The 11,735-nt window shown below is 38.8% G+C and overlaps 2 protein-coding genes across 4 annotated transcripts; both read right to left on the reverse strand.

Annotated features, from left to right (window-relative positions):
• Positions 1 to 1,099: 1,099 nt before the first annotated feature.
• LOC137140577 (zinc finger protein 11-like) lies at positions 1,100 to 5,925 on the reverse strand. The gene is made up of 7 exons (XM_067528879.1): positions 5,762 to 5,925; positions 4,637 to 4,839; positions 4,455 to 4,547; positions 3,944 to 4,039; positions 3,701 to 3,811; positions 3,473 to 3,602; positions 1,100 to 3,376 (listed from the first exon to the last, which is right to left on the reverse strand). The coding sequence occupies exons 1-7, from the start codon at positions 5,772 to 5,774 to the stop codon at positions 1,503 to 1,505; spliced, it is 2,520 nt and encodes an 839-aa protein (XP_067384980.1). The 5' UTR covers positions 5,775 to 5,925; the 3' UTR covers positions 1,100 to 1,502.
• Positions 5,926 to 6,081: 156 nt separating this feature from the next.
• Positions 6,082 to 10,692, reverse strand: LOC137140578 (zinc finger protein ZFMSA12A-like). 3 transcript variants are annotated; one of them, XM_067528880.1, is made up of 7 exons: positions 10,524 to 10,692; positions 9,824 to 10,026; positions 9,184 to 9,276; positions 9,016 to 9,108; positions 8,792 to 8,902; positions 8,586 to 8,718; positions 6,082 to 8,126 (listed from the first exon to the last, which is right to left on the reverse strand). In XM_067528880.1, the coding sequence occupies exons 1-7, from the start codon at positions 10,525 to 10,527 to the stop codon at positions 6,751 to 6,753; spliced, it is 2,013 nt and encodes a 670-aa protein (XP_067384981.1). In that variant the 5' UTR covers positions 10,528 to 10,692; the 3' UTR covers positions 6,082 to 6,750. The 3 variants fall into 3 exon arrangements, with proteins under 3 accessions (XP_067384981.1, XP_067384983.1, XP_067384984.1); XM_067528882.1 differs by lacking the exon at positions 10,524 to 10,692 and adding an exon at positions 10,296 to 10,517; XM_067528883.1 differs by having other exon boundaries at positions 7,998 to 8,126; positions 8,561 to 8,718.
• Between the last annotated feature and the right edge of the window lie 1,043 nt (positions 10,693 to 11,735).

Consider the following 11,735-nt stretch of genomic DNA (forward strand, 5'->3'; position numbering starts at 1 on the left):
GTATTACTCTGTAAGATTCTTGAGGAATCCATTATAAAAACACTTTTGTGTTTTGATTTTCACAGTTACTTGGACAATTTTGTTCTAAAGAAGGAATGTGTTCTTTAATTTGCCTTTTTACAGTTGTGAAGCTGGGAAGTACGATTACAGACAAATCATGGTATGTCCTCAACATGTTAAGATAAAACCACACTGGAAGTTGAGAACTGCAGAAACACACATACTTTCTAAAGCAGTGAGGTTCTGCATAATGTCTTGGGCAAAGCCTGTTGGCAGACAGGATGGAGCACAAGTTTCCAGGGGATCCAGATGTTCAGTGAAGATTGGTAGCATTTCTGAGTCAGAGACAAATAAAAAATATTACTGAGAATAGGCAGTGTCTCCAGTTTGAAGATTATTACATCTTGGTTTCCAAGTTCTTGCAACATTTAACAAGTATCTTTGGAAATTATAAATTTAAGATTGATTTCGAAATCAGCTACTATGCATAAGTGACCACAGATGAGATGAAACACAAGCATGGAACAAGGGAATAACTGGGGCTCTCTTTTCCAGCTAAAATATTAATGTCAGCACAGCACAGATGGAAGAGATTAATCACTATGTGTATGTTGCAAGGAGACCCAAGAAGTCATTTGCCCAAGTTCCAAGGTAGCATAACAATTACTGGGAAAAGTGTGGGACCAAATCAAACTTAAATGCAAAAATGAAACTCTGCTAAAGTGGCAGTGTTCAAACAGAATGAACTGGGAAATCATCTTTGTAAGGGTATAAATATTTTAAGGCACTATTAAATCCCAGTCAAACATGGAGATATTGCCACCTAATCATTAACCACAACTAATAGATATTGAAGGGAAATGTCCAATATTAACTTTTGTTGTATTATTCATTTATCTATTACTTCTACAGTAAGTTATCACAAATGGCCATGTTTGAAAATGTATGATTAAGTGCTTAAGGGGTTACCTACTGCCATCTAGTGAAACCCTTTATTCCAATATAGGATTGACTTGGCTTTGCAGATTTCCCCAGAAGGGTAAACAATTGCTGTTTTATGAAATAATATAAACTCAATCAACAAGCACAATTTGTAACCAAAGTAATTTAATTTGCAACTCACCGACTTTGCAAACCAAATAAAAAAGGGCTTGAAGAACAAAGTTATGTAATGTTGAAATAAATGGTGTCAGCTTTTTAATTCTCACTCTCAAGCATATTTACAGGGAGCAAAAATGTTACCTACAGATACATTTGAGACCGTTTACAGGTTCTGTTCTGAGCTTTCAGCTCCTCAAATACCCAATTTAAAATCCAAATATATTCATGCCTATGAACTTTACAATGAAGAAGAAACTAAACTTAATTTCAACAGTAACCATACAGCATGATTTCATATCCCTTCATGTATTGCTTAGATTACTTGGTTAATAGCCGCTCCTTGTCCAATGCAGTGTTTCAGTGTTTCCTCCGCTTCACTTCAGTTTGCCAGCATGTCTGACTCAGTTCATGTTGGAGTGGCTTTTCAGATGCCTCCTTAGGTGGTTGAGACAGGTATAGGTCTTGGGACAGATCTGGCAGTGATACGGTCTCACTCCTGAGTGGTTCAACATGTGCTGCTTCAGCACACTTCCATCTGAGAAGGCTTTTCCACACTGAGAACAAACGTATGGTCGCTCTCCAGTATGCACGCGCATGTGAACTGTTACCTTGTGTGCCATTGTAAAACCTTTGCCACACACGGTGCACTTGAATGGCCTCTCTCCTGTGTGGGTGAGCCTGTGGGTGCGCATTGCACCCATCTGGGAGAAAGCCTTCCCACAATCTGGACAAACGTGTGGCTTCTCACCAGTGTGAACCCGGGTGTGACTCCTCAGTCCTCCTGCGGTGGAGAAACACTGTGAACAGTGGATGCACTGGTAAGGTCGCTCTCCTGTGTGAGTGCGCATGTGTTGCTTCAAATCGTAGCGGTTTCTGAAGCCACGGCCACACACAAGACAGCTTTCTGGTCTGTCATCATTGTGGCGGAGCTCGTGATTGGCCAGGCATTTTTCAGAAAGGAAACACTTGCCACATTCCTGACACTGGTAGGGTTTCTCATGGTCAACTCTCTGATGGTACTTTAGCTCGCTGATCCCGGGGAAGGTCTCATCACAGTATCTGCACCTGAAGCGATGATTGGGGCTGTATGGAAGCTGATGTTCACTCATCTGATGGTTCCTCAGCAGATGGGCCATCTTAAATGTCTTTCCACAATGAGAACACTCATACTTTGTCAGCAGCTGCACACATTGATGCCTGACTCGCTCATGTAAAGACCTGAACTGACACCCACACTTTGTGCAGATGTGGGCAGCATTTTTACACTTTCTCTTCCTGTGCCCGGACAGGTGAGCCTCTGTACGGAAGGCTTTGCCACACTGGGAGCATTTGTATGGCTTCACAGCAGTGTGGAACCTCTGGTGTTCGAGAAACTCAAAACGATACTTAAAGCTCCTTCCACAAAGTGGACAATTATGGGTGACCCGCCCTCTTGGGTAGACTGCTTTGACAGATGTCTTCCTGGAGGACAGCGCTGTTGAGGAAGTCCGATGAGAACCACTTTTCCTGTGTTTACCTCCAATCATTAATTTGGAAGCTTCAATTTCACCAACCTCTTCATGTCGTTGTTGATGTTTGGACAGACACTTGGAGGAGATAAAGCTCTTTCCACATTTCTTACACTGATAAGGCTTATCATGGTCCATCTGCTGATGATACTTCAGGTCACCAATGCCTGAAAAACCAGCCCCACAGTGACTGCACTTGAAAAGTCGGCTTTGAACATGAGTAAGCAGGTGTTCTTTTAAACTGCTAGACTTTTGAAAACTTTTCCCACAGTTTGGACAGTCATAGTTCCGGCCACGTTTAGGGCAGTGGTGCCTGAATTTGTCCAGTGAGGTTGGAAAACTGTTTCCACATTTAATACATAGATATGCTGCATTTTTGCATTTCCGCAGCCTGTGACCAGCCAGCAGCGTAGCTGTTCTGAAAGCCCGTCCACACTCAGAGCAGTTGTAAGGCTGCAACCCGCTGTGCACTCTCTGGTGTTCAATGAGGACTGAGTAATGCTTAAAGCATTTGTCACACTCGGGGCACTTATGACTTCCTGGCTGCTGCCTCCGGCGAGGAGACAAGGGGATATCACTCCTTTTTGGGGATTCTGGAAAATCAGTTGATGTGGAGGGGTTTGTGGAAAGTTCTTCATCAAACATGACTATCTGGGGAACCTCATTATTATCATCATCACAAGCACTTGGGTGGGAGGCAATGGCTACTTCCACCGATGGCGGGAGAGACAGAGAAGGAATGAGAAGATCATCTGAGTGGAAGGGAGCTGCAAAAAAAAAAGAAAAGTTTCCTACGTCTTAAAATAGTTGTTCAGTTGAATAAATAGTTGTTATGGATTTATAAATGCAATTTGTACACATACCAATGGTATTCTTTGCCAGTTTTCCATGACACTGTTTGCTTTGGAGAAGAAATTTAAGGTCATCTCCATTTGAGACACACTGCATGTACTCTTCCAGCACAGATGGGGCAGCACTGATCCAGGAAGCAGTCTATGCAAGAGCACCACAAAATAAAAGATTTTTTAATTTTCATGTTGAAAGTGCTCCTATTCATTTACTTTATTACCTTTTGTCAGGGCTTACTGTACCTGTTTGAAATCTGGTATTGGCAGCAGCTCTTCTAGTCTTGTAAAGAATTCACAAACTAAAGTCTCCAGTGCTGTGTCAAAGTCAGGGCCGTACTCGACAGGAAAAACGTTCTGTTAAATCAAAGAAAAGACAGCTTTACATTCTCAGAACAAGATAGAGAGACAATCTACAGAACGATACAATTTAATACCGAATTATATATTGTTGTTACTGCAACAAAATATGGTTAATGTTATTATCACCTTAAGAAAATGTTCTCTGCCATCAGTGTCCTCAATAAGGCCTTGCACCAGTTTCATGAAATTTGCCTCTGGTGCTTCAATTACAGGATCATTTGTCTGAAAAAGAACATGTCAGATAACTTTAGTGAAAAAAAATTAAAACGCCAAATTGTTGCTGCATCATTACTTTCACTATTGATAAATCTGCTGATTACTTAATGCAGGGTTTTGTCTGCACAATGTCAAAAAGAGTGCAGTGTCAAAAATACCCATCACAACTTCACTAGGAGCCTATTATTCTAAATTTGAATAGTTTGTTTAATCTGACTAACAATCAAAAACACATTTAAGTTTAATTTACTAGACCTTTGCAGAAAAGCATAGTGAGCCCTAAAATGTAATACGTATTAAAGCGTTAGCAGTTACTTGCTTTAAAAGATTATAGGTATTTATTTTGATAGTGGCTTATTATTTTTATAAATCAAACCATCACCTAATATCTTCAGTTCTACACCAAGAAAAAAGTACTCACCTCCTCAATGCAAGAGGATCGGATTCGGTTAAGGTGGGTCTCAACAGCTTTAAGATCTTCGGGGTGCTCTGAGCGCAACAGTTCAAGAGTTGTCTAGAAGAAATGTATTTGTATGTTTAACATCAGTGTTTCCCGGTGTCAAAACACTAACGTCTTTCTCAGAAACATTTCCTATCACTTACCCTTGCTCTCAGGCCCAGTGAGAGCAGCCTCCCCTCTCTTTTACTCATCAGTTCAGGAACTGCATCTGTTACCATGGACACAAACTCCTCCAGTTTCCCATAGTGTTTTATGTTTCGCTGCCGTACCACCTCCCACATCACCGCTGACATTAGTCGTAGAGGGGGTACAAGGAGTGCCAGCGAGGACAGAGGCACACTGAACTCTTGGGGGAGAATTTAGACTGGGTCAAACAAACTTAAAAATAATGTGGGAACCTTGTACACTGTAACTAGAATCACATATTTCCAGAGATTATTGACTTAAGTTATATTTGTTGTCTGTAGATGTTAAAGATCTTTCAAGTTATTGACGAGACTGGATTAAATCTTTCATCGAGATAGTTATTCACGACAGGGTTTTAGGAAATCTATCATACTTTTTAAGGGGGGTGATATTTGACTCCAATGCTATTTGAATACTTATTAAAATGTATTAATATTGCATCTCTCTTTAAAGTCAGCAGCGTCTGATGATTCTCTTATGATATCTAATATCATTCTTTAATATCTCAATGATGCACTAACTAACGTTACAGTGCGATACACCGCACAGATGTGTTCCGTTATCTAAAACATTGGGCTTCTGTACACTCTGCTAGCTCGGAGCGCTAATTAGTTTTTCTACCACCACTATTTGCGATACTACACATTAATAAAGCAATGTATTGTGTCACCATGGGGCTGTAGCGGGTCAATGTACTGTTTGCACACCGCTAACGTTCCTGTTAGCATAACGCTAGTCACTTTCTTTCAAATTAAATTAGAAGGTGCTTGCAGGTTTGATAGACCGTTTTGCCTTTGATACATTTCACAGAAATCTTGGGCGGCAGAAAACCAATTTCAAAATGAACACTTCTCTTGCCCGAAGCAATGCGCTAACGTTGGCTTCCGTTACGATAGTAGCCACAACGCCACTGGTGTTGCCTAGTAAACCGGCATGTTAGCTGCCATACAAAACAATTCTTGTTCCAGGGATTAGTCGAGGCCTGTTGAGCCTCGGCTAATGCTTCGCTTTAGCTATTCTGCTAGACATACACTAAGCGAAAAAGAACACAGTTTAGCCAGGCTTCACAAGCTAATACGTACCCATGTCGTTCATTTTGGAATTCCTTAATAACGATTGAAAGAAAAATAATTACAACGAGATACTTTTCATAGTTTCTATTAGCGTTCAAGCTAGCCGCCAGGTACCAACTTCTTCCTGAAACACGCTGTTCACTATGAGGAGCGTTGGTCGAGTTAGTGTAGGGCTGTGGGGGGGGGGGGGGGAGGCGTTCGTTTTGTTGTACGGTGCAACCAGGATAACGCGTTTCCTCTACTGTAGTCAATGAGAAGCACCGTCTCTCCGAACAATAAAAACTACCAAAAAATATGAAACTTGATAAACCATATGTTTTAGGTTTTATTGTAAGAATAGCTTGAAGCCTGGTAATTAAAAGATAAAGGTTTTTAAATAATTGTAAGAAATGTATTTAAATATAAGCACAAGTAAAACACTTACAAAAATACAGTCTAGTGTTAACATTTTCGTTTCTCATATTTTTGCTTTCTAATCATTAGAATGCAGAAAGATTGAATACTGATGCAAGGCTGCTTGCATCAATATTCATCTTAGATGTAATATTTCATCTTAGATTCACATTGAAATTGTGTTTTGTTGTCAAAAAGAAAATGAGAATTTCCACAGCCTTGTCCGAATTTATTTACTGTCTGCGATACTGAACAACACTGTAACATGTAAACTTCAATCAGAAATGTCTAAACAAGAAATAGGAACTAAATAACACAGAAACAGAAGTTTAGCTTAGAGCTTTGGAAATAAGTTTTGGGACTTCTGAGAACAAACATAGTACAATTTTACTAAGGCCTAAAAGGTGTAATTAAAGAGTTTGCAATCTGAAACAATGATAAGGAATCAGATAGGAAAATAACCATTTATGCAACATAGTGCTTACAACACATGGTCAGCGAGGGTGAAACTTAATGCACAATGCAAAAATCCACATCATAGTCAATTCAGGCTGGTGCCATAAAAGAAATAAACATCTTTTAAAAAATGAGTGTTATCAGACAGATTAGGTTTGGACTACACTGTGTGTTTTTAGATGTCTCTTGAGGTGATTGAGGCATGTGTAAGTCTTTACACACAAGTGACAAGCGTAAGGTCGAACTCCTGTATGATTCATTGTATGTTTTTTCAGTTCACTGCCACGTGAAAAGCCTTTTCCACATTCAGAGCAGATGTAAGGGCGTTCGCCAGTATGGACACGCATGTGAAGTGTTACTTTACTCGCCATAGTAAATCCTCTCCCACACACTGTGCATTTGTATGGCTTTTCCCCTGTGTGGGTGCGTCTGTGTATCTGCAGCTCACCGGCTGAAACAAAAGCCTTGCCGCAGTCAGAGCAGAGATATGGTTTTTCTCCAGTGTGAATTCTTATATGTATGTTCAGATTTCCTGACACAGAAAAACGTTTCCCACAGTATGTGCATTGAAAAGGCCTCTCACCTGTGTGGCTACGCATATGAAGATTCAGGTCATGTTTGTTCTTAAAAGCTTTGCCACAACGCACACAAATCTGTGTTTTCTGTTGTCTGTGTCGCAGCTCATGGGCTGTGAGACATGCAGCAGAGCTGAAAAATTTGCCACACTGCATGCACTGATTGGACAGCTCTGGAGGGTGGACTTTCTGATGAGTTCTCAGATCACTCATACTGGGGTATATTTCCCCACACTGTCTGCAAGTGAAGATGCGATTCTGGGTGTGAGTCAGCTCATGCTTGCCCAGTAAAGACATTTTCTTAAAGCTTTTTCCACACTGGGAACAATTAAACTTTTGGACGTTTTGAACACACTGGTGTCTGAACTTTTCCTGTATGGACTGAAAGCTATTCCCACATTTGATGCAAATGTAAGCTGCTTTTGTGCACTGTGTTCGTCTGTGAGTGGACATGTCAGATGTCCTCCTGAAAGCTTTTCCACACTGGGAGCATTTGTAAGGGTTTTCTCCAGTATGCAGCCTCTGATGCTCCAGGAGTTCATACCGGTATATAAAGCACTTTCCACATTGAGTACATTTGTGTGCAACTCTCTGCCGAGTGGGGGCAATGATAGAGCTGGACAGTAAAGGATTCTCAGTAGATGCTCGGGAGGTGGCTGAAGGTTGTTCATCATTCTCCTCCACGTTGGAAACATCAGGAACACTGTCATTGCATTTCCCTCCATTTGTCTGTTCTGCATCGCTGTTGTTCAGAAAATTGGTCTCCTCGTCAGTTGGACATCTTGAATTATGTCTCTCAGAATCTTCAACCTCTTGAAGAGATATTGCTTCTGATTCTCTTTGGTTTTCAAATATTTGTGTATAAGATTGCACATTCTTCACTTTGATCTCCTTCAGGGAGGAAAGGTGAGATAATGAAGAAATGAGCCGCTGCTCTGAGGAAGAAGATACTGTTTCCAAAGAGAAATTGAAAAGAGAGAAAAATAATTTATTTATATTTTGTCTTATAGTTTGAAAGTGTTTGTAATAAATCTGCATTAGGACTGCAATTAAACATTCCTGTACTGTCCAACAAAGCCTAATCAGGAATGTGGACGGAAAACAGCCAAGAAACCACTTTTTTTCAATTAATTCATCATGCCATTCCTTCTAGGAAAGAATTTGAATGGTAACAGTTATATTTTCAGTTTGGCAATGATCCCAAGCAGACTGTTAATGCAGTGAGATTATCTTTGGAAGAAAAAATACTGACACCCAAGAACTGGCCTCCACAGATCTGTGACTTAATTATCATAGAAGCAATAAGGTCTCACCAAAACAGAGAAAGACATGTGCATGTAAACAAACAATCACAAATTTCAAAACAGTTGTTTTATTTGATTACCTGTCCAAAACCCAGACAGACTTACCACTGGTATCCATCTTGGCCATTTTATCATAGTGTGCTTTGCTCCTGAGCAGTGTTTTGAGGTCATCTGATTTGGTTATACACTGCATGTACTCTTCCAGTATACAGGGCGTATCACTGATCCACAATGCGGTCTTAATCAAACAAAACAACAATTATTTTGATGAACTGCACAAAAATAAAACATGCAATCAATTCTCTTTGTACCTGTTTAAAGTTTGGTATAAGCATCAGCTCTTCCACTCGAGTGAAGAACTCACAAACCAGAGTCTCCAGTGCTGTATCAAAGTCAGGACCAAACTCCACGGGAAACACTTCCTGTTACGAAGAAAATAAAAGTCCATTTTGTGAATGTAAATTCTAAGCTAATACATCATTTCACAAACAAACGGATTAATGACAAAACTAACAAGGCAAAAGCAGAGTCATACCTTGAGAAAGTGCTCTCTCTCTTCTGGGTCCTCCAGAAGACTTTCAACACACCTGACAAAGTTGGCTTCAAGTACTTCATTTTCTGGCTGGAGCTGTTAGGTAAAATATAAACAAATGTAAAATATGCAATAAAACTTTTTTCAGAAAATAAAATAAAGTCTCCACACCTGATTTGAACTGGACGGCAAGAGATTTTCCAAGTAGGTTCTAACATCACTGAGATATTCTTCTTCTTTAGAACATAACATCTGTAAAGTCATCTAAAAACATGGAGACAGTGAGAATTAAAAAAACCTTACAAATATTTTACAGACAAAACCACTACAGTGACACACTGCAAACATTAAAATCTAACTGCCATGTTACAAATTGACATGCTGGATATGCAAAACTATAGGCCACTGGTCATCAAAATCCATATAATTTATTATCTACAAAACATACATATTTGAGTTTTACATGTACAACGTTAAAGATGAGTTAAATAGTGGTAATATAAGGATTAATACAATTATACAAGCTGTGAAAAGGCAGTTTTTAGGAGAAAAACAGCATCTGATATTGTCTGGCCTATATTATACACTGTATAATAAAGTGCAGGTGAAAAGTGGGACAGCTTAAGGAAAATGCTACAGGTGAATGGTTTAACTATAACAGTAGTTGTAATACAGCTTACAAGCTTAAACATAGATTAATTTAAATATAAGGATAATATTAATACATACTAAATTATTAGTATTTGTATTCAAAGTCAATATCTGGCAGTGTCAAATCAGTGTTAACATATGATGCACCTGTATCTCTTACTTTTGTTCTTAAGCCAAGAGTGAGGAGTCGTATCTGTCTGCTGGTAAAAATGCCAGGGATGACTTCATCTACCAAGGATACGAACTCCTCCACTTTCCCATAATGAGTAATGCTCCTCTGATGAACCACCTTCCACATCACAGCAGACATCACCCGCAGAGGTGGAACCAGGAGCCTCAGTGAGGACAGGGACAGGACACCCTCTGCAAGGTGGAGGAGGTGACTGTAGTGTTACTTGTGTTGAAGAATACTGTACTGGTCCCGTTACCCAAAATATGCTAAGCATTACCATAATACTTTTACTCATAACTTAATAAAGCTCAAAATGTCTGTTGGTTTAATGACCTTTTTAACTTTGTCAATGTTTAAGCATTTTGTGAGGCACAAGGAATTGGCTGTGTTACTTAAGTATAATTATAGTTATTACGTTTAATGGGGCTACAGATGGACATCAGAAACGGTTTAATGTTACCTGTTACATTAAACAGTTCTTCTTTATTCTTCTTTTATTTACTTGTCTTATATTATATAAACAAAGTATGAAGTGCCAAGCTCCTCGCGTTATCTAGATAATCTACATACACAGATTATAAGGCGTGTTCTTAGTTTGATAAATAAGGGAGAAGAAATTAATGGAAGGTAAGAGGGTAACAACATCAAAACAATTCGACATGGCCGCTACAAAATATTAAAACGTTACCCATTTTCCCCCCGAAGACATAGGATGGTTGAGGTGTCAGCAAGGAATGTTGCTTAATTTAAAATATCTTTTTCCTGTAGAATTAGCTGCTAAAAAGCTTTAGATTCCACCTCTCCTCCTCTATTTATCGCTGTCCAAAGTAGAGAAAAATCGCTTCCTGACTTCTTCTTCTTCGTGTTATTTATTTGGTTGACAACTTGTTGCTTTACTGCCACCCATCGTCTGCTACAAACAGCTCAACTTCAGCAACCAGAAAGCTGTTATATTACAAGATTTGCATTTTTCATATAATTTCCCAATTTCTTTTAAAAATCAGATACAAACTTTTGCTGTTGTTGTAATACCAAATATTCTACTAGTAAACAAGCAGCTGAAAAAAATATAATGACAGAAACAATAGCATACTGGAAGTTGTATATTTAAAATGTAAATGTCTAAAATAATTTAGTTATTAAAATTTGTAAACCTATATCTCTGGATCTAGGGATTATAGGAGTAGCCTAAGCAAACCCAGCACTCAAGTAAATATGCAATTATTTGCTTGAAAAATACTTAACTACAAGTAGAAGTACAATTTCTAATGCTTTACATGTACTTAGGTAAAAATTACAATTAAATAATGCAGTATTGGAACAGTATTGAATTTGATGCAGTTCATAACAAATTTGCAAAGATAGAAATTGTGACAAAATGTGTAGTAATCAATAAAGAATATGTGTTACAAAGTTGCCTCTGAAATCACGAGTTCCAGTACACAAAAATATTGCATTTAGTTGACCTATCTGTTACGTTATTGTTACATTACAATTTTTTTGTCTCCAGATTTACATATCCTTCAATAAAAAAAATTTAAAAAAGAGTAAATAAAATCAGGTCATTCATTAAGTTAATGTGTAGATTCATGCATCCCCTGATGGTGGCAGTAAGGGATTTCCAACAGTGATGCCCCAGTTAGTATATATCAGAAATAGAGGAAGCATGGAAGAAGTAATTAGATATTGCCTCATCAAGCCATCTGGGCAACGTTAGTGACCATGACTAAGTAAATCCCTGCAGAAGTGACTGACAAGGGCCTTGTTGTACCAAAAAGGCAATGTCCTCTGGTCTTAAATGTTTTTCAATATTCAGCTCTTTCAGTAACATAATTTTTATTTTTCATAATGAACAACTAAATAGCAGCCCATGGCCTTTTACCAGTAACCAGAGCTCACA

This window comes from Channa argus, chromosome 14 (assembly GCF_033026475.1).
Source record: "Channa argus isolate prfri chromosome 14, Channa argus male v1.0, whole genome shotgun sequence".
NCBI lineage: Eukaryota > Metazoa > Chordata > Actinopteri > Anabantiformes > Channidae > Channa > Channa argus.

Coding starts and splice junctions, on each gene's coding strand:
- LOC137140577 (XM_067528879.1), bottom strand. Junction 4,040..4,454: donor GATCCTCTTGCATTGAGGAG/GTGAGTACTTTT, acceptor GTTCTTTTTCAG/ACAAATGATCCTGTAATTGA. Junction 3,812..3,943: donor GCAGAGAACATTTTCTTAAG/GTGATAATAACA, acceptor TTGATTTAACAG/AACGTTTTTCCTGTCGAGTA.
- LOC137140578 (XM_067528880.1), bottom strand. Junction 9,109..9,183: donor TGCCGTCCAGTTCAAATCAG/GTGTGGAGACTT, acceptor TTTACCTAACAG/CTCCAGCCAGAAAATGAAGT. Junction 8,903..9,015: donor AGAGAGAGCACTTTCTCAAG/GTATGACTCTGC, acceptor TCTTCGTAACAG/GAAGTGTTTCCCGTGGAGTT.